This window comes from Oncorhynchus masou, chromosome 13, assembly GCF_036934945.1.
Source record: "Oncorhynchus masou masou isolate Uvic2021 chromosome 13, UVic_Omas_1.1, whole genome shotgun sequence".
Classification (NCBI taxonomy): domain Eukaryota; kingdom Metazoa; phylum Chordata; class Actinopteri; order Salmoniformes; family Salmonidae; genus Oncorhynchus; species Oncorhynchus masou.
The window spans coordinates 12,981,139-13,004,378 of record NC_088224.1 but is presented as its reverse complement, the minus strand read 5'-3'; the positions used below and the strand labels follow the sequence as shown (position 1 = coordinate 13,004,378).

The 23,240-nt window shown below is 44.1% G+C and overlaps 1 protein-coding gene across 3 annotated transcripts in view; it reads right to left on the bottom strand.

Annotated features, from left to right (window-relative positions):
* Positions 1-23,240, bottom strand: part of LOC135551748 (CUB and sushi domain-containing protein 3-like) — an 826,047-nt gene that overhangs the window by 112,722 nt on the left and 690,085 nt on the right. For 2 of the 3 annotated variants that reach the window (XM_064982949.1, XM_064982951.1), the window contains 6 exons: positions 21,274-21,387; positions 20,842-21,030; positions 20,029-20,175; positions 6,442-6,630; positions 3,154-3,339; positions 2,398-2,592 (listed from right to left, as the gene is read on the bottom strand). In XM_064982949.1, the coding sequence (XP_064839021.1) occupies positions 2,398-2,592; positions 3,154-3,339; positions 6,442-6,630; positions 20,029-20,175; positions 20,842-21,030; positions 21,274-21,387 (1,020 nt within the window). The remainder of the gene's footprint in view (positions 1-2,397; positions 2,593-3,153; positions 3,340-6,441; positions 6,631-20,028; positions 20,176-20,841; positions 21,031-21,273; positions 21,388-23,240) is intronic. The other variant, XM_064982950.1, reaches the window with a different exon arrangement.

Below are 23,240 nucleotides of genomic sequence, written 5' to 3'. Positions count from 1 at the left end.
GGGAGAGGAGAAGTGATAAAGGGAGAGGAGAAGTGATAAAGGGAGAGGAGAGGAGGTAAAGGGAGAGGAGGTAAAGGGAGAGGAGTGGAGGTAAAGGGAGAGGAGTGGAGGTAAAGGGAGAGGAGGTAAAGGGAGAGGAGTGGAGGTTAAGGGAGAGGAGAAGTGATAAAGGGAGAGGAGAGGAGGTAAAAGGAGAGGAGATGAGTTAAAGGGAGAGGAGGTAATGGGAGAGGAGGTAAAGGGAGAGGAGGTAAATGGAGAGGAGAAGAGTTAAATGGAGAGGAGAAGTGATAAAGGGAGAGGAGAGGAGGTAAAGGGAGAGGAGAGGAGGTAAAGGGAGAGTAGAGGTGGTAAAGGGAGAGGAGAGTGGAGGTAAAGGGAGAGGAGAAAAATGGAGAGGAGAGGAGGTAAAGGGAGAGTAGAGGTGGTAAAGGGAGAGGAGGTAAAGCAAGAGGAGAGTTGGTAAAGTGAGAGGAGGTAAAGGAAGATGAGAGGAGGTAAAGGGAGAGGCGAGGAGCTAAAGGGAGAGGAGAGGAGGTAAAAGGAGAGGAGAGGAGGTAAAGGGAGAGGAGAAGTGGTAAAACGAGAGGAGAAGTCGTAAAGGGAGAGGAGAGGAGGTAAAGGGAGAGAGGAGAGGAGGTAAAGGGAGAGGAGAAGTGGTAAAAGGAGAGGAGAAGTGATAAAGGGAGAGGAGAAGTGGTAAAGGGAGAGGAGAGGAGGTAAAGGGAGAGGAGAGGAGGTAAAAGGAGAGGAGGTAAAGGGAGAGGAGAAGTGGTAAAGGGAGAGGAGCTAAAGGGAGAGGAGGTAAAGGGATATGAGGTAAATGGAGAGGAGAGGAGGTAAAGAGAGAGGAGAGGAGGTAAAGGGAGAGTAGAGGTTGTAAAGGGAGAGGAGGTAAAGCAAGAGGAGAGTTGGTAAAGTGAGAGGAGGTAAAGTGAGATGAGAGGAGCTAAAGGGAGAGGAGAGGAGGTAAAGGGAGAGGAGAGGAGGTAAAGGGAGAGGAGGTAAGGAAGAGGAGAGTTGGTAAAGGGAGAGGAGGTAAAGGGAGAGGAGAGGAGGTAAAGGAAAATGAGAGGAGGTAAAGGGAGAGGAGAGGAGGTAAAGGGAGAGTATTGGTGGTAAAGGGAGAGGAGAGTGGAGGTAAAGGGAGAGGAGAAAAATGGAGAGGAGAGGAGGTAAAGGGAGAGTAGAGGTGGTAAAGGGAGAGGAGGTAAAGCAAGAGGAGAGTTGGTAAAGTGAGAGGAGGTAAAGTGAGATGAGAGGAGCTAAAGGGAGAGGAGGTAAAGGGAGAGGAGAGGAGGTAAAGGGAGAGGAGAAGTGGTAAAGGGAGAGGAGAGGAGGTAAAGGGAGAGGAGAGGAGGTAAAAGGAGAGGAGGTAAAGGGACAGGAGAAGTGGTAAAGGGAGAGGAGAGGAGCTAAAGGGAGAGGAGAGGAGGTAAAGGGAGAGGAGGTAAAGGGATATGAGGTAAATGGAGAGGAGAGGAGGTAAAGAGAGAGGAGGTAAAGGGAGAGGAGAGGAGGTAAAGGGAGAGGAGAGGAGGTGGTAAAGGGAGAGGAGGTAAAGGAAGAGGAGAGTTGGTAAAGGGAGAGGAGGTAAAGGGAGAGGAGAGGAGGTAAAGGAAGAGGAGAGGAGGTAAAGGGAGAGGAGAGGAGTTAAAGGGAGAGTAGAGGGGTAAAGGAAGAGGAGAGGAGGTAAAGGGAGAGGAGAGGAGGTAAATGGAGAGGAGAGGAGGTAAATGGAGAGGAGAGGAGGTAAAGGGAGAGGAGAGGAGGTAAAGGGAGAGGAGAGGAGGTAAAGGGAGAGGAGAGGAGGTAAAGGGAGAGGATTGGAGGTAAAGGGAGAGGAGGTAAAGGGAGAGCAGAGGAGGTAAAGGGAGAGGAGAGGAGGTAAAGGGAGAGGAGAAGTGGTAAAGGGAGAGGAGAGGAGGTAAAGGAAGTTTTTTTTCTGTTTTGGGAAAATTGAAACCATAAAAATCTATATGGTCATGTCTAGTGCATTCACTATCCTCCCACATCCACATCCAAGCACACCTAATCATGATACTACTTTTAATGAACATCTCAAAGACGCCTCTATCCACCTATCTATCTCATTATTGAATATTCGGGGTAAAAATATCACATATCGATCTTAGGATTCTGCCCAAGGTTGGACAGACATTCAACACTCCCTAGGGCAGACTGTCGCAAAATGTAGCAAACTTAACACAATATGCTTCATGTGTAAAGTCCCATTTGCTAAGTCAAATTGCTAATCATTACATAGACATGCAATACACCTTAGGCACACAGCATAAACACAACCTAAACACAACCTAAACACAACAGGCTTCTGACATGGAGATGGTGTAAAAAGTCCCAGGTAAAAATATAAATAAATGTCCGCCTTTTACTCACTCTGACAGTGAGGCCTTTCATTCCTCCAACTCCACACGCCGTTGGTCGTGCACTGGATGTGTGCGGGGCCTAGACGGTAGTAGCCCGGGTCACAGTTGAAGATAATCTTGGTCCTGTACTCATAGTGGGAGCCGTTCACGATCTTCCACCTCCCGTGTTCCAGAGAGAAGGAGCCAATGCTTGGACACACCACCACTGTCACACAGAAACACACCCACACCCAGGTTCACAGGCACAGTCACACAAGCGTGTACGCGCACACACAGCAGGCATTATTAACCAGAGCAACTTACTGTCAGAAGATAATTGGCATAACCTCAGATTTCTTCCCACACAGTTCTCCGTTACAATTGTATTATTTTCTGTGTTAACTGTTGACCTCCATTTGCGCTGCTTTGTGAGGCAGCCAGGCATTATAAACAGTCATTTTAAGGGGAAATAACTTCATGTTTGGGCAAAATACAGACTAATAAATAAGTGAGGGATTGCCTTCGAGGGGGGAACTTATTTTAATAGGGAAGTAATTGACCTCATGGGAGCTGTGAGGTGAACGCACAAACACACACACATACACACACTCTCACACACTGACACACACAATTACAATCACGCATACACACAAATATACTCTCTACCCCTGCTTCACCTGTCCCAGCTGCTGGACTAACCTCCTAGCCTAACATTAGCTACCTGGGCAGCGTGCACAAATGCCCCCATACACCCCCCCCACTAGCTTCCTAGCCTAACGTTAGCTACCTGAACAACGAGGGATCTTGTTGTGGTTGCTCCAGGTGCCGTCCGGTTGGCAGACAGCGCTGGTCAGCTCTTTGGAGGACAGGCGGTAGCCATCATTGCAGAAGTAGGTCACGTGTGTGCCCACTGAGTAGTCCACCGTCAGCACTCCTCCATTCAACGGTGCCTTAGGCACCCCGCAGGACACCGCTGCCACGGGGGAGACCAGGGGAGAGGAGGAGGAGGGGCGCCCAGGGGAGGAGGAGAGGCGAGGAGGGGAGACCAGGGGAGGAGGATGGGAGAGGAGGAGAAGAGGAGGGGAGAGCATGAGAAAGGATGAGAGGAGAGGAGGAGGGGCGACCAGGGGAGGAGGATGGGAGACCAGGGGAAAGGGAGGGGAGACCAGGGGAGTGGAGGAGAGACCAGGAGAGGAGGAGACCAGAGGAGGAGGAGGGGAGACCAGGGGAGTGGAGGAGAGACCAGGAGAGGAGAGGAGACCAGAGGAGGAGGAGGGGAGACCAGAGGAGGAGGAGGGGAGACCAGAGGAGGAGGAGGGGAGACCAGGGGAGGAGGAGGAGGAGGATACAGGAGGAGAGGAAGAGAGGAGAGTCAGCACTTATTCTGCTCAAAGGAATTACACTCAGGGTTATTTATCAAAGGGATTTTACTCAGGGTTATTGCACTCTTCACACCACGCCCTCAAATCAGTCTCACACACAGAGATAAACTCACACATACAGAGCACTCAAATAACACACAGTCTCTCACACACACCAACAGTACACAACTCATTTTATGCAAATAGGAATCTTACAAATTCTTATAAAATAGACAGTGATTTAATTAATGTATAATGAATAGCAATAATGAAATTCCAGTGACACAGCATTGAGACAACTTCCACACATTAACACTCTGCTCACTCAACCCGCACTAACTATCAACTGACAAAGTACTGCCCACTCAATCTTTACACAGCGACAAAGGATCACCTTTATACCAACTGATTTACAGAGACACACAAAAACATTTTTGACAGAGATAAAGAAACCACAAAAGCAACACACAGACAAGGTTGAAAGGAAAAGAAGTTAGTCACAGTCCCCTTTCAAGCAGAGGTGGAAGTGTAGGAGTTGTTTTAGTTGTTCCACCGTGTAGATTTTTTTGGGGGGCAGGGACCTTCTTCTAAACACACAAACAAACCAGAAATTGTGTCTGTAGACACTGAGCGTACAAACATTAGGAACACCTCTATGTCACTCAGTGTATGTCGGAAGTCATTCTGAATAAGGTGGATGGCATCATTTCTTCCTGCTATAACAATAGGTATATTGTTGTGGGAAAAGCTGTAGAAGTGAACTATAATTATAAAGTGAAAGAGTAAGAGAAAACAAAACAGAGGCTTTGAGGAGATTATAACTATGCTGTGTGTGTGTGTGTGTATGTGTGTGTGTGTGCTCTCTGCTAAGGAAAATGTGAAACTGTTTTGTTTCTTTCTGCCATATACTCTCTGTATTTTTATTTGACCTTTATTTTACTAGGCATGTCAGTTAAGAACAAATTCTTATTTTCAATGACGGCCTAGGAACAATGGATTAACTGCCTGTTCAGGTGCAGAATGACAGATTTGTACCTTGTCAGCTCGGGGGTTTGAACTTGCAACCTTTCGGTTACTAGTCCAACGCTCTAACCACTAGGCTACGCTGCCGCCCTGTGAGTGAGTGTCACTCCTACAGTTTTACATAAGGTTTTAGCATACCCCCTACTAGTTAACAGAATATGATTAGACCCATCCTTATATTTCCTCTCTCTTCCTCTCCAATCAGTTTGGAACACTATTGAGGCTGCGTCTCAATTGGCTTCCTATTCCCCTTTGTAGTACGTTACCGATAAAGCTCTGCACATTAGGTATTTTATCAGGATCCCTATTAGCTGTTGCAAAACATAATACAGGACATCACTAGACAAGAACAGCTCAAGGACAGAACTACATACATTTAAATGTGATGTGTTACTGCACTATTCAGGGGATAACGGTTCAAACACACCGACAGCGTAATTGCATTTTTGGTACGCCAGAATGACATTCATTTCCAATGAAACCCTGTGTTTACCTTGCAGCGTTGCGTTGCCGAGGCAGTTGCAGTGCGTTGTGTGTGGTGCATACTTAGGATTTATCCAACGTATGAGTCTAACTGTATCCGTAGACGTCTTTTCCAGAAACGGTAGCAGAAGGTGAATGTTGAACTGTTGTCGCGCACACACATCCAGATGACGCTGCCTACTATTTTTCACACGGACACCGTCGGTGTGATCGAAGCGTAAGGTGCCGCTCAGAACGCACCCGGAGGTTAGTATCTGTCTGTTCGGATATACATCCACTATTGGTATTTGAACTTGTTGTCTGTATTAAAACATTGTCAAGATCTAGATATAAATCATCAAGACCATATGGTCGCATCATATTATGAGGACAGCATCAATATATAAAAAAAAAAATGTCCTGCTGAGATTGAGTTTTTCCCCAATGTGGACACTAAGAACATCAGTCCAATTCTGATATTTTTGTCCACTAATTGGTCTTTTGACCAATCACATAACATATTTTCACACCAGTCTTTTTCAGAGCTGATTTGATTGGTCAAAAGACCAATTGATGAAATCAAATCTGAATTGGGCTGCCTGTGTAAACACAGCCACGTAAGTCATATCATGGGTGTCCCTCGAGCCTCTGGCACCTGACAGTAAGGTGGCATCAAATCACATTAAATCACTGAGTGGAGCTTTAGAGAAAACCAGTTTTGAGGGGACATTTATTTCTATTCTGGCTCTCACATTTCATGTAGAAAAAACTAAGTGTTGAGTAGCTACAACGGAATTGGACCTCTTATATGTGACACACGAGTAAATACACAACAGGATGAGAATTAGATTCCTGGAAAAGTATAGTCCAATTGTAATAGTATAGTATTGAGCAATTCAACTCATGAGTCGTGACCTCCGATCAGGACTACAATAGGACAGCTTCTTAAATATAGGCAGCTTTATGAGTATTTGGTTCCTGATACTGCTAGTGGTACTGCTAGTGGTACTGCTAGTGGTACTGCTAGTGGTACTGCTAGTGGTACTGCTAGTGGTACTGCTAGTGGTACTGCAGCATATCATAGCGATATAAAGCATTTCAACGACAGTCTGGCTGACTGTTAATAAATCACTGCTTTAACTGTAAAACATCTGTCCACAATAGATAGACAGTTAAGAACTAGCCTTGCCTCCTTCCACCCTCCCCCTTTCCCCATGCCCTAACCTCACCTTGGCAAGCCGGAACGGGGGAGTCCCAGGCGAAGTATCCATAGGGGTTCCTCCTGCACACGGCCGTACTGTTCCCTATGAGGCGGTATCCCCGGTCACAGGCCCAGCGGACCAGGCTGTTGAGGTGACCTCCAGTCTGGCTGCTGATGGACCCCTGCAGGGGCGAGTCAGGGGTGCTGCAGTATAGGGCTGGAGACACACACACACACGCACACACACACACACACACACACACACACACACACACACACACACACACACACACACACACACACACACACACACACACACACACACACACACTCACTAGATCAGTAACCTTTTAGTCATAACCAGAGCCTTATTACACTGTAATATAAGACTCTGACCTCGTACTACTGGTATTAATGTAACAACACAGAGCATCTTTATATTATTTGAACTAAATGTGGAGCATTTATTTGTCATTTTTTTTTAAATGTAATTTCCCCACACGTATACATCATACAGGTACATAAATAACACTCTTTCTGGCATTGATACGATTAGATTTTGAAAACTTCACCAGATAAAATGTGATGTGTTCTCTATTTGATCACTATCTGAATGCACTATAAAGCACTCTGCTCGCCCTCCACTCACCTTCTGTCGAAATCAATACAGGAATCATTCTGATTTCCATCGACTGAGCAGTCAGAATAACTATTGTGTACCTTGACTTTTCACTTTTATAAACCACAGTAGGAGGGCAAAGTCAAACCACATCCGGGAGGGTGAATTCTAGTTCACACAGCAAGTTCTGACTTCTAGGTATTATTAATTCAAGCCTTATTAATTAAGATACATATTTAAACTAACACCGAGCACACAGCTACAGTAAACACACTGTCCTGATTGTGTGTGAACAATGGAACAATGGTCAGGGGTTGCACTAAGGGATGTCGTCTCAGAATGTAAAGAGAGGAGGCAATGTCCTGTAATCTCACCGAGGAAGATCAAAGAAGAGGAGGAAAGCCAAGTTTAGAGAATAAACATATTTATGATTTAACCTTTATTTAACTAGGCAAGCCAGTTAAGAACAAATTATTATTTACAATGACAGCCTACCAGTGAAAAGTAGATTAACTGCCTTGTTCAGGGGCAAAAGGACAGATTTTTATCCTTGTCAGCTCGGGGATTCGACCCAGCAACCTTTTAGTTACTAGTCCAAAGCTCCAACCACTAGGCTCCCTTGCCGACCCATATTAACCTTTATTAATTTCCCCTTTTGTACTTTAACTATTTGCACATCATTATAACACTGTACATAGCTATAATAGGACATTTGAATTGTGGCTATTCCTGTGAAACTTGGGAGTGTAATGTTTACTGTTCATTTTTGATAGATTTCCCTTTCTTATTATCTATTTCACTTGCTTTGACAATGTAAACATATGTTTCCCATGCCAATAAAGCCTATTGAAATGAGAGAGAGAGAGTGAGAGCGAGAGATGGAGAGAGATGGAGAGGGATATATAAAGGGGGAGGGGATAAAGAGGGGGAGGGAGAGATATCTCATCCTGGAATATACAAGGCCTGAGGTCATCTGCCTTTGGCCTAAAGAGCAGGAACCTGGACTTCACCTGGAAATACAGACATTGTCATCCTACAAGAAACCTGGTATAGAGGAGACGGACCCACTGGTTGCACTCTAGGTTACAGAGAGCTGGTAGTAACATCCACCAAACTACCAGGTGTGAAACAGGGAAGGGACTCAGATGGGATGCTAATTTGGTATAGTGCAGACCTAACTGACTATTACATTAATCAAAACAGGAACATTTTACACCTGGCTAGAAATTAAAAAGGAAATGATCTTAAGAAGAAGAAAAATGTCCTCCTGTGTGCTACCTACATCCCCCCACTAGAATCCCCATACTTTAATGAAGACAGGTTCTCCATCCTGGAGGGGTAAAACAATCATTTCTAGGCCCAGTGACATGTACTAGTCTGTGGCGACCTAAATGCCAGAACCGGACACCTGAATCCCTCAGCACACAGGGGGACAAACACCTACTTGGACGTGACAGCATTCCCTACCCCATATGCCACCCTAGGCACAACATAACCAAAAACTGCAGCACGTTGGGTATGTACATTGTCAATGGTAGGCTTCAAGAGGACTCCTATGGTAGGTCCACCTATAGATCATCTCTTGGCAGTAGTACTGTAGACTACTTTATCATTGACCTCAACCCAGAGTCTCTCAGAGCATTCACAGTCAACTCACTGACACCCCTATCAGATCACAGCAAAATCACAGTCTACTTAAACAGAGCAATACTCAATCATAAGGCATCAAAGCCAAAGGAACTGAGTAACATTAATAAATGCTATAGATGAAAGGAAAGTAGTGTGGAAACCTACCAAAAAACAATCAGACAACAAATTCAATCCCTTTTAGACAACTTCATAGACAAAATCTTCCACTGTAATAGTGAAGATGTAAACTTGTCAGTAGAAAATCTAAGCAGTATATTTGACCTCTCAGCTTCCCTATCAAATCTAAAAATGTCAAACAGAAAACTGAAGAAAATTAACATTGACATTTTTTTATGAAGAATGCAAAAACCTAAGAAAGAAATTGAGAAACCTGTCCAACCAAAAAACATAGAGACCCATAAAACCTGAGTCTACGCCTTCACTATGGTGAATCACTAAAACAATACAGAAACACACTACGAAAAAGAAGGAACAGCACATCAGAAATCAGCTCAATGTAATTGAAGAATCCAACCATTTCTGGGAAAATTGTAACACACTAAACAAACACAAAGAGTTATCTATCCAAAATGTAGATGTATGGGCAAACCACTTGTCCAACCTGTTTGGCTCTATAACAAAGAACAAACAGCAAAAAGAACCAGAACCCACCGGATTCTCCAATTACATTGAATGAACTACAGGACAAAATTAAAACCCTCCAACCCAAAAAGGCCTGTGGTGTTGATGGTATTCTCAATGAAATGATAAAATATACAGACAATAAATTCCAATTGGCTATACTTAAACTCTAACATCCTTAGCTCTGGCATCTTCCCCAATATTTGGAACCAAGGACTGATCACCCCAATCCACAAAAGTGGAGACAAATTTGACCCCAATAACTACCGTGGAATATGCGTCAACAGCAACCTTGGGAAAATCCTCTGCATTATCATTAACCGCAGACTCGTACATTTCCTCAGTGAAAACAATGTACTGAGCAAATGTCAAATTGGCTTTTTACCAAATTACTGTACGACAGACCACATATTCACCCTGCACACCCTAATTGACAAACAAACCAACAAACCAAAACAAAGGCAAAGTCTTCTCATGTTTTGTTGATTTCAAAAAAGCCTTCAACTCAATTTGATGGTCTGCTATACAAATTGATGGAAAGTGGTGTTGGGGGAATACATACGACATTATAAAATCCATGTACACAAACAAGGCTATGGTTAAAATTGGCAAAAAACACACTTCTTTCCACAGGGCCGTGGGGTGAGACAGTGATGCAGCTTAATCCACACCCTCTTCAACATATAAATCAACAAATTGGCGAGGGCACTAGAACAGTCTGCAGCACCCTGCCTCAGCCTTCTAGAATCGGAAGACCAATGTCTATTGTTTGCTGATGATCTGGTGCTTCTGTCACCAAACAAGGAGGGTCTACAGCAGTAGCTAGATCTTCTGCACAGATTCTGTCAGACCTGGGCCCTGACAGTAAATCTCAGTAAGACCAAAATAATGGTGATCCAAAAAAGGTCCAGTCGCCAGGACCACAAATTCCATCTAGACACCATTGTCCTAGAGCACACAAAAACGATACATAACTTGGCCTAAACATCAGCTGTAACAATGTGCGCTGAGAGTCGGGAAGCAAGTTCAGAGCGTGAGTGTTTTCATAAAATAAACAGAACATAATACAGAACATGAAACACTAACACCACACAGACATGAAACAAAAACAAGGACACCTGGGGAAGGAACCAAAGGGAGAGACATATATAGGGAAGGAACCAAAGGGAGTGACATATAGGGAAGGAACCAAAGGGAGGGACATATATAGGGAAGGAACCAAAGGGAGTGACATATAGGGAAGGAACCAAAGGGAGAGATATATATAGGGAAGGGACCAAAGGGAGAGATATATAGAGGGAAGGAACCAAAGGGAGTGGCATATATAGGGAAGGAACCAAAGGGAGTGACATATAGGGAAGGAACCAAAGGGAGTGACATATATAGGGAAGGAACCAAAGGGAGTGACATATAGGGAAGGAACCAAAGGGAGTGACATATAGGGAAGGAACCAAAGGGAGTGACATATATAGGGAAGGAACCAAAGGGAGAGATATATAGAGGGAAGGAACCAAAGGGAGTGGCATATATAGGGAAGGAACCAAAGGGAGTGACATATATAGGGAAGGAACCAAAGGGAGTGACATATAGGGAAGGAACCAAAGGGAGTGACATATAGGGAAGGAACCAAAGGGAGTGACATATATAGGGAAGGAACCAAAGGGAGAGATATATAGAGGGAAGGAACCAAAGGGAGTGGCATATAGGGAAGGAACCAAAGGGAGTGACATATATAGGGAAGGAACCAAAGGGAGTGACATATAGGGAAGGAACCAAAGGGAGTGACATATAGGGAAGGAACCAAAGGGAGTGACATATATAGGGAAGGAACCAAAGGGAGAGATATATAGAGGGAAGGAACCAAAGGGAGTGGCATATATAGGGAAGGAACCAAAGGGAGTGACATATATAGGGAAGGAACCAAAGGGAGTGGCATATATAGGGAAGGAACCAAAGGGAGTGACATATATAGGGAAGGAACCAAAGGGAGTGACATATAGGGAAGGAACCAAAGGGAGTGACATATATAGGGAAGGAACCAAAGGGAGAGATATATAGAGGGAAGGAACCAAAGGGAGTGGCATATATAGGGAAGGAACCAAAGGGAGTGGCATATATAGGGAAGGAACCAAAGGGAGTGACATATAGGGAAGGAACCAAAGGGAGTGACATATATAGGGAAGGAACCAAAGGGAGTGGCATATATAGGGAAGGAACCAAAGGGAGTGACATATAGGGAAGGAACCAAAGGGAGTGACATATATAGGGAAGGAACCAAAGGGAGAGATATATATAGGGAAGGAACCAAAGGGAGTGGCATATATAGGGAAGGAACCAAAGGGAGTGACATATATAGGGAAGGAACCAAAGGGAGTGACATATAGGGAAGGAACCAAAGGGAGTGACATATATAGGGAAGGAACCAAAGGGAGAGATATATAGAGGGAAGGAACCAAAGGGAGTGGCATATATAGGGAAGGAACCAAAGGGAGAGACATATATAGGGAAGGAACCAAAGGGAGTGGCATATATAGGGAAGGAACCAAAGGGAGTGGCATATATAGGGAAGAAACCAAAGGGAGAGATATATATAGGGAAGGAACCAAAGGGAGTGGCATATATAGGGAAGGAACCAAAGGGAGTGACATATAGGGAAGGAACCAAAGGTAGTGGCATATATAGGGAAGGAACCAAAGGAAGAGATATATATAGGGAAGGAACCAAAGGGAGTGGCATATATAGGGAAGGAACCAAAGGGAGTGACATATATAGGGAAGGAACCAAAGGGAGTGACATATAGGGAAGGAACCAAAGGGAGTGACATATATAGGGAAGGAACCAAAGGGAGAGATATATAGAGGGAAGGAACCAAAGGGAGTGGCATATATAGGGAAGGAACCAAAGGGAGAGACATATATAGGGAAGGAACCAAAGGGAGTGGCATATATAGGGAAGGAACCAAAGGGAGTGGCATATATAGGGAAGAAACCAAAGGGAGAGATATATATAGGGAAGGAACCAAAGGGAGTGGCATATATAGGGAAGGAACCAAAGGGAGTGACATATAGGGAAGGAACCAAAGGTAGTGGCATATATAGGGAAGGAACCAAAGGAAGAGATATATATAGGGAAGGAACCAAAGGGAGTGGCATATATAGGGAAGGAACCAAAGGGAGTGGCATATATAGGGAAGGAACCAAAGGGAGAGACATATATAGGGAAGGGACCAAAGGGAGAGACATATATAGGGAAGGAACCAAAGGGAGAGATATATAGGGAAGGAACCAAAGGAAGTGACATATATAGGGAAGGAACCAAAGAGAGTGACATATATAGGGAAGGAACCAAAGGGAGTGACATATATAGGGAAGGAACCAAAGGGAGTGGCATATATTGGGAAGGAACCAAAGGGAGGGACATATATAGGGAAGGAACCAAAGGGAGTGACATATATAGGGAAGGAACCAAAGGGAGAGACATATATAGGGAAGGAACCAAAGGGAGAGATATATATAGGGAAGGAACCAAAGGGAGTGACATATATAGGGAAGGAACCAAAGGGAGTGGCATATATAGGGAAGGAACCAAAGGGAGTGGCATATATAGGGAAGGAACCAAAGGGAGAGATATATAGGGAAGGAACCAAAGGGAGAGATATATATAGGGAAGGAACCAAAGGGAGAGATATATATAGGGAAGGAACCAAAGGGAGTGACATATATAGGGAAGGAACCAAAGGGAGTGGCATATAGGGAAGGAACCAAAGGGAGTGACATATATAGGGAAGGAACCAAAGGGAGTGACATATATAGGGAAGGAACCAAAGGGAGTGGCATATATAGGGAAGGAACAAAAGGGAGTGACATATATAGGGAAGGAACCAAAGGGAGTGACATATATAGGGAAGGAACCAAAGGGAGTGGCATATATAGGGAAGGAACCAAAGGGAGTGACATATATAGGGAAGGAACCAAAGGGAGTGACATATATAGGGAAGGAACCAAAGGGAGTGACATATATAGGGAAGGAACCAAAGGGAGTGATATATATAGGGAAGGAACCAAAGGGAGTGACATATATAGGGAAGGAACCAAAGGGAGTGACATATATATATATATAGGGAAGGAACCAAAGGGGGTGACATATATAGGGAAGGAACCAAAGGGAGTGACATATATAGGGAAGGAACCAAAGGGAGTGACATATATAGGGAAGGAACCAAAGGGAGTGACATATATAGGGAAGGAACCAAAGGGAGTGACATATATAGGGAAGGAACCAAAGGGAGTGATATATATAGGGAAGGAACCAAAGGGAGTGACATATATATATATATATAGGGAAGGAACCAAAGGGGGTGACATATATATATAGGGAAGGAACCAAAGGGAGTGACATGTATAGGGAAGGAACCAAAGGGAGTGGCATATATTGGAAAGGTAATCAGGGAAGTAATGGAGTCCAGGTTTGTCTGATGACACACAGGTGCGCGTAATGATGGTGACAGGTGTGCGCCATAACGAGCAGCATGGTGACCTAGAGGCCGGAGAGGGAGCACACGTGACATCAGTGCCACAGGTAACTTCCACAAAGCTGTGAAAGAACTGAGAGACAAGGCAAGAAGGGCATTCTGTGCCATCAAAGGGAACATAAAATTCGACACACCAATTAAGATCTGGCTAAAAATACTTGAATCAGTTAAAGAACCCACTGCCCTTTATGGTTGTGATATTTGGGGTCCTCTCACCAACCTCTCATTCACAAAATGGGACAAACACCAAATTGAGACTCTACATGCAGAATTCTGTTTTGTGTGTACATCGTAAAACACCAAATAATGATGGCAGAGCAGAATTAGGCCGATACCCGCTAATTATGAAAATCCAGAAAAGTTAAATTCTAAAAGAAGCGATTCCCAAAGCCATCACCTACAGAGAGATGAACCTGGAGAAGAGTCTCCTAAGTAAGCTGGTTGTGGGGCTCTGTTCAGGACAGCAACACAATTAGACAAAAAGATAATTACTTGACACATTGGAAAGATTGTACAAAAAACGGAGAAAACAAGAACGCTATTTGGCCCAAAACAGTGAGTACACAGTGGCAGAATACCTGACCCCGGTGACTGACACAAACTTAAGGAAAGCTTTGACTATGTATAGACTAATTGAGCATAGCCTTGCTATTGAGAAAGGCCACCGAAGGCAGATCTGGCTCTTAAGACAAGACAGCCTATGTGCACACTGCCCACACAATGAGTTGGAAACTGAGCAGCACTTCCTAACCTCCTGCCAAATGTATGACCATGTTAGAGACACAAATTTCCCTCAGATTACACAGATCCACAAATATTTATTTTTAAAGATTAAAAAAACAATATCTACTGGGTGAAATCCCAGTGTGCCATCACAGCAGCAAGATGTGATCCGTTGCCACAAGAAAAGGTCAACCAGTGAAGAACAAACACCATTGTAAATACAACCCATATTTATGTTTATTTCACGTTTGTTTATCTACTTCACTTGCTTTGACAATGTTAACATATATGTCCCATGCCAATAAAGCCCTTAAATTGAATTGAATTGAGAGAGAGAAAGAGACAGAGAGAGAGAGAGAGAGAGATAACATTGTAAATACAACCCATATTTATTTATTTTCCCTTTTGTACTTGAATTATTTGCACATAATATGACATTTGAAATGGCTTTATTCTTTTGGAACTTGTGTAACATTACCGTTCACTTTTTATTGTTTATTTAACTTTTTTTAATCCATTTAAGTTGCTTTGGCAAAAATATGTTTTCCATGCCAATAAAGCCTGTTGAATTGAATTTAGAGAGACAGAGACAGACAGAGAGAGAGAGAGAGAGAGTGACAGACAGACAGACAGACAGACAGACAGACAGACAGACAGACAGACAGACAGACAGACAGACAGACAGACAGACAGACAGACAGACAGAGATGAGAGAGAGAGAGAGAGAGAGAGAGAGACAGACAGACAGACAGACAGACAGACAGACAGACACAGACAGAGATGGGAGTGAGAGAGAGAGAGAGAGAGACAGACAGACAGACAGACAGACAGAGATGGGAGTGAGAGTCAGAGAGAGATGGGAGAGAGAGAGAGAGATGCTTGACTTTAGCTTGAGCGTCACAACACTTCAAAGCAGATTTACCCCAAATCTCTTGCATACATTAACAAGCGAGGAAGTTATCCCCCAGCAAATCTCCTGGCGCATATACTGAGTGCCAAATGACTAGTTCTCCCAGCTGCATGACTCCATGTTATGAGATACCAGCAATTTCCGAGGCATGGAGTCATTTTCACAACGGACGTTATTATTTCATTTGGAAAAAGTCTCAGAAATGTAACTGGGTTATCTACAACAAAACAAACACGATGAGGCAGAGATTTTTAGCAGCTCAAGAACAACTTCTCCATTGAAAACAAAATAAGCACAGTGTTACACTAGACTATACTATTCATTGACACTTCGCTAACACCACAAACAATTATGACTGTGATTTCTAGTCTGTTTCTCCGATAGAAATAGTGACTGGAGTATCAAATCAAATGTTATTTGTCACAAGCTCCAACAACAACAGGTGTAGACTCTACCAGGAAATGCTTACTGTGCCTTCAAACAGCTTGGAAAATTCCAGAAAATTATGTCATGGCTTTAGAAGCTTCTGATAGGCTTATTGACATCAGTTGAGTCCATTGGAGGTGTACCTGTGGGTGTATTTCAAGGCCAACCTTCAAACTCAGTGCCTCTTTGCTTGACATCATGGGAAAATCAAAAGAAATCATTATTAAAATATTCCCTATGTAATGTTAATGAGTCGCTAAAATGTTGTGTCATGTAAATGCTCATAATGCAGAACCCTCAATGGCCCAAGTCTTTAAATGCATGGCTCTGGTGTAGCCTTGTTCCTCACAAGCTATAGTCCTAGTACTACAGTCTGCTGTGTCACTACTACTACTATAGCTTCTCACACTGTGTCACACATTGGTCCATTAGGGACAGGCTGGCTGTCACAGCTTACACATCGGGCCATTAGAGACAGGCTGGCTGTCACAGCTCTGACCAACTGCTCTGACCAACACTTGACCCCGTCTGTCCCTGGCCTGCCTGCCTGCTCTGCTCTGGCCAGTCAGCAAAGTGTGTAGTGTGGGGGAGACCCATCTCTGTGGGTGTTTAGGGTCCCCAGGCCCTGACTGTCATCTCCACTGACATCTATAGTGGCACTAGGCCCACGGTTTTAACCAGTCAGAGAACAAACGCATAGGTTAGAGCACAATCTATTTACTGTGCTGGTCTCTGTACCTCAACGGTTGTGCTGAAAATGTGGGCTGACCTCACTGACAGTGTATTCACATGCATCAATATTCTGCATATTATACATATTTCAATACCCCTTGGTAAGACAGACACACATTGATTATTAAAAAACTGGTTGTTTGGATCCTGGAGGCTGATTAATTGATATGTGGGAGTTGTGGGACAACAACTGCCGCAAATTACCATTGGACGTATTAATCTCATAATTCCACTGTCTCGCAGCCCAGCAGGAAATTCATAAACCTCATCTCCGTCTGGAAAAAAGCATCCACACATTAGTTTTCCATGCTATTATTTGGTTTGCAACAGTTAGGGGGCCTGGAGGCAAGGGAAATAATGGCTGTGAGTGGCCATTGGTGTGAGAGATCACTCAAGAAGTATTGGCAGCCCCTAACAGTGAACGTCACGTTCTCCGACAAAAAAAGAGGCAAGCACTGGCTGTCACCAACCAGCCTCGGACTTGTTGGGAGTTGTCACACGATAATTCCTGGGTTCTCAGACATTATTGCTTAATTATACAACGGGTGGGGTCTAATCTTGGATGCTGATTGGTTAAAACTGCGTTCCAGCCGGTATCTATTCCACAAGTTACCATCGGCTAAGTCTATGACATTGAAATGCCTACTCACAATTCCATCTGACTGCACTATCCACTGTCTCATCAGTCCAGCCAGGCAATTTATAAACTTGATATCCACTGGAAAAACCATCTAGACATTATCTCCCATTTCTTTTAGACTAACATATGATTTTCAACAGCACAGATTTGTATAAACCTCGCTGTCGATCTCTCCGACATTTGCAACATTGCTTCAATATCGTATCGATCTAAAGCTGTCCCATAGTAATGAACGCGTCGGGATTCGGGACGAGACAGACAGGCTGGCAGCTTTACTCAGCCAGTCGAAATCACGAATCAGCATAATTTGTATGGATGACTAAAATGGATGATAAATGGATGATAAATGACTCAAATGTAATAGATACGGTGCGTTCGGAAAGTATTCAGACCCCTTGATTTTTTCCACATTTTGCTATGTTACAGCCTTATTCTAAAATTGATTAAGTGGAGTTTTTCCCTCATGAACCTACACACAATACCCCATAATGAAATAGCAAAAACAGGTTTTTAGAAATGTTAGCAAATTTATAAAATAAAAATGTACTTAAGTATTCAGACCCTTTACTCAGTACTTTGTTGAAGCACCTTTGGCAGCGATTACAGCCTTGAGTCTTTGTGGGTATGATGCTACAAGCTTGGCACACCTGTATTCGGGGAGTTTCTCCCATTCTTCTCTGCAGATCCTCTCAAGCTCAGGTTAGATGGGCAGAGTCACTGCATAGCTATTTTCAGGTCTCTCCAGAGATGTTCAATCGGGTTCAAGTCTATGCTCTGGCTGTGCCACTCAAGGACATTCAGAGACTTGTCCCAAAGCCACTCCTGCATTGTCTTGGCTGTGCGCTTAGGGTCATTGTCCTGTTGGAAGGTGAACCTTCGCCCCAGTCTGAGGTCCTGAGCGCTCTAGAGCAGGTTTTCATCAATGATCTATCTGTACTTTGCTCCGTTCATCTTCCACTTGATCCTGAGTAGTCTCCCAGTCCCAGGCGCTGAAAAACATCCCCACAGCATGATGCTGCCACCACCATGCTTCACCGTAGGGATGGTGCCAGGTTTTCTCCAGACGTGACGCTTGGCATTCAGGCCAAAGAGTTCCATCTTGGTTTCATCAGACAAGAGAATCTTGTTTCTCATGGTTAGAGTCCTATAGCTGCGTTTTGGCGGAGTGGCTTCCGCCTGGCTTCTGTCTGGCCACTCTACCATAAAGGCCTGATTGGTGAAGCGCTGCAGAGTTGTCCTTCTGTAAGATTCTCCCATCTCCACAGAAGCACTGGAGCTCTGTCAGAGTGCCATCAAGTTCTTGGTCATCTCCCTGACCAAGGTCCTTCTCCCCCGCTTGCTCGGTTTGGCTGAGCGGCCAGCTATAGGAAGAGTCTTGGTGGTTCCAAACTTCTTCCATTTAAGAATAATGGAGGCCACTGTGTTCCTGGGGACCTTCAATGTTGCAGAAATGTGTTGGTACCCTTCCCCATATCTGTGCCTCGATACAATCCTGTCCCTGAACTCTACGGACAATTCCTTCGCCCTCATATAGGTCCTTCGGACCTTATATAGACAAGTGTGTGCCTTTCCAAATCATGTTTAATCATTAGAATTTACCACAGGTGGACTCCAATCAAGTCGTAGAAATATCAAGGATGATCAATGGAAACAAGATGCACCTGAGATCAAGTTTGAGACTTATAGCAATGGGTCTGAATATTTCTGTTTTTTATTTGCAATAAATTAGCAAAAAATATATATTAAAAAATATTTTCACTGTCATTATGGGGTAGTGTGTGTAGATTGATGAGGAACGCAAATGTATTTTATTCAGTTTAGTAAAAGGCTGTAACGTAACAAAATGTGGAAAAAGTCAAGGGGTCTGAATATTTTCCCGAATGCACCCTATATACAAAGAAATGTCAATAGAAAAATATAAATGCAGTTTGCTGTCATTCCTGCTTCAGTTTGAAGTGATTGTATTAGCTGTGTAGTTGGCTAGCTCCTCTGAACAGTGTCCTGGCCAGAGAGTAAATGTTCTATGCAAGGAGAAATTGTACATCATCAGCTCATTGTTATGGATGTATCCCCCCCCAAAATCACTAGAAAACAGCTTAAATGCAAATTGACCTATTTTGCTGTTATTCTGGCTGCACAGTTTGACGTGACTGTGTTAGCCGAAGTTGGCTAGCTAGCAAGCAAGGGATAAGAATGTTGCCAGCCATCATGACAACAGAACAAACAAATATTTGTTTTGCAAATACAGGTTAGTATATTTGTTTACGACACACAGTTTATTTAATTTACAAATACACTTAACGACTGGGTCGCTGAACTAATACAACGAACCACCGTGACTTATCTCGTGGAAGGATGAAATAGTATGAATAAATTAATCAAAATAACATTTTTAATGACAATATGTCAACCATTATTTGTATATGTATAAAAATGATAATGCCCTCGAAGCTGGTGTTTTGAAGGATATATTGGCATAATCACTTAGCATTACCACTTAACTAATATTGAGTACAATCACAATATTCCACATGCAAGTTTTTAGAGTAGCTACAAAACATGCTGTAGCCACTTTGTTGTTATTCTTCCACTCTCTCGCACACGTGCACACACACGCACACGCACACGCGCACGCACACACGCACGCACGCACACATGCACACACGCACACACACACGCACCCTCTGGATTTCTCACTCTCAAAAGACGTAAACGTGCAAGTGAAAAGGAGTGATTTAAATGGATACATACTTTGATACTCACCAACATAGCGGATACGGAAGCCCTTCTTGTTAGTTCCGTGGTCAGAAGACCAGCGCAGTGTGAGCTGGTGGCCGGTCGTAGTGATGTTGAAGGGCGCGGAGACGTCACCGCTGAAGGTGGCCAGAGTCTGGCTGTTAGTACTGGGGCCTGTAGAGAGAGAGGGCGGGTGAGAGAGGTATGGAGGGGGAAGAGAGAAAGAGAGGAAGGAAGGAAGGGAAGGGAAGGGAAGGGAAGGGAAGGGGAGGGGAGGGGAGGGCAAGGCAAGGCAAGGCAAGGCAAGGCAAGGCAAGGCAAGGCAAGGCAAAGGAAGGAAGGAAGGAAGGAAGGAAGGAAGCCAACAATAAGTCAGATTGTGGAAGAATGTATTTGTGGAGTAAATCATCCAACTACAGGGCTAACAGCTACAGCAATGACCCAGAACGAAGAGGGGCTGCTGACCACTGTTTGTCACAAAGGCGTTTTAGACAGTTCAGCATTAATCTAAATCTGTTCAGTGGTATTGTGGTTTCTTCACATTGTAATGATGTTGCATTCATCAAAAGTGTGGTCATATAACGTTTTGTAGGCCTTGCATTCAATACCAAAAACATCCAGCCTTTTAATGCCCAATTTCTGAAGATTACATTTGTAATGCCACTGCAGCACAAGAAGACAGTTTCAAAACAATACAAATCTGAGCCAAAAGCAGACGTGTTTTAAAAACATGACAGTTTGTGATGCTAGCCTGGTCCCATATATGTTTCCACTGTCATGAGTTGGCAAGATAGCACAAACAGTTGTGGCACCAGGCTAGTATAACGCTACTATAGCTACCATCAAAGACTTCTAGGATGTCGAACTCCCTCTCGGTCTGAAAGGACTCGAAGTACAGGGTGATGTTGTAGCCCTTCTCTACATTGATGGTCCAGATACACATCTGAAGGTTGGGGTAGCTGTCAGGGTAGCCTGGACTCAGGATTACTCCAGTAGAGTCAAACCTCACATCGTGGGCCGGGCATTGCACTGGATGAGGACATAACAGGAGACAAAATGGATGCTAGGGGTACCTGTAATTTATTCAGTGGTCCCCCAGACCCCCAGATGACACATGGGATGGCGGAGAGAAATATGGCACCATAATATATCAGTTTTAATTACAGCTGCCACAAACGAAAACGCACACACACACAAGCATGCAGGCACGCACTCGCGCACACATACGCAAAACGAATGAACGCAAGCACGCAAGCATACACACACGCACACCTTGACATGTGGGAGGAGGCCCATCCATCTGAAGTCTCTCCCCCAGTCTACATGTCAGGATCTCATTCCCCACCAGGGTGAAGCCAGGATGACAGCGGTACCAGATGATGTCCCCTGTCAGGAGAGAAGGTATAGAGGAAGAGGAGGCAGGGTGGGAGGGAGGAAGGGAGGGAGCGAGGGAGGGAGGGAGGGAGAGGAATAGAGTGTAAGAGAGAAAGAGAGGGAGTCATGGTAGCAAGACAGAAAGAGAGACAGAAAAACAGAGAGAGAGAGAGAGAGACAGAGAGAGAGAGACAGAGAGAGAGAGACAGAGAGAGAGACAGAGAGAGAGACAGAGAGAGAGAGACAGAGAGAGAGAGACAGAGAGAGAGACAGAGAGAAAGAGACAGAGAGAAAGAGACAGAGAGAGAGAGAGACAGAGAGAGACAGAGAGAGAGAGAGACAGAGAGAGAGACAGAGAGAAAGAGACAGAGAGAAAGAGACAGAGAGAGAGAGAGAGAGAGAGAGAGAGAGAGAGAGAGAGAGAGACGAGACAGACTTTGATGAAGCTGTTGTCTAATTAAGAAGGACAGCAAACCTGTGCTGCAGTAATAGAGACAGATGCCTGAGACGGATGGGGTGACATTCTTTGACATCCAAGGTTGAACACTGTTAATGAGTGAGTTCTAGCCTGGGTAGGAAACTTTGAGACTTTCATAACAGTTACTGGGCAAAACAATCCGTGGTCCCTGAAGTTTGAGTATTGCAGTAGTACTAGTGCAATATAACACAGATAACCAAGAATAACAGTGTTTAAGATTTTTTTCTATGTTAAGTATGCTCTTTGTCATTGCCATCATCACCATAATCAACATCACCATCATCATCATCATCATCTACTGTAACATTTTGGTCCTTTTAGAAGCCATCTGATGTCTTCAACCAGCAGCAATGGGCCATGTTACAGGTGATGTCTTCAACCAGCAGCAATGGGCCATGTTACAGGTGATGTCTTCAACCAGCAGCAATGTTCCAGGTGATGTCTTCAACCAGCAGAAATGTTCCATGTTACAGGTGATGTCTTCAACCAGCAGCAATGGGCCATGTTACAGGTGATGTCTTCAACCAGCAGCAATGGGCCATGTTACAGATGATGGATGGATGATCGTGGTCCAATAAATCTATACAGGGCTGCTATAGACACAGCCTTTGGGCCTTGTTACCGGGCAAGCTGAGTCCATCTCAGCCACTGTCTTTAATGGCCACTTTCACACCCAACAATCACAGATCTAGTTGCTAACTCAGTCATTGATACACACCAGTCACAGTGTTAGTGGCTAACTCACCATTAATCAGGCAGGTCACACGTGAAACAAGTCAGTATTCGACGTACATCCATGTCTGAGTACGTCTGGAGATGATGTGGAACCTGGCCACTAGGGGCAACAGTGAACTGTTACCTTCAAGTAGACTTTGGTTTGGATGGTGGATGGTTGCATGTTCGAATCCAGCGATGGAAAATTGTTTTTTATATTTTTGTTTTAAGCCTATCCCAAACTTTAAGCCTTACCTTAACCATTCGGAGATAACGCATAAACTTAATCTTAACCAAACACTTGGAAATTTGACATTTCGAAACAAGGTTGGATTTGGCATGTGCCCTCAGATCGTCAAAAGTTCTACAGCTGCACCATCGAGAGCATTTTGACTGACTGCATCACCACTCGGTATGGCAACTGCTTGGTATCCAACCACAAGGCGATACAGAGGGTAATGCAACGGCCCAGGACATCACTGGGGCCGAACTCCTTGCCATCCAGAACCTCTATACCAGATGGGGTCAGGGGAAGGCTATAAAGATTTTCAAAGATTCCAGCCACCCAAGTCAAAGACTGTTCTCTCTGCTACTGCGCGGCACCAATGCACCAAGTCTGGAACCAACAGGACCCTGAACAGCTTCTACCCCCAAGACATAAGACTTCTAAACA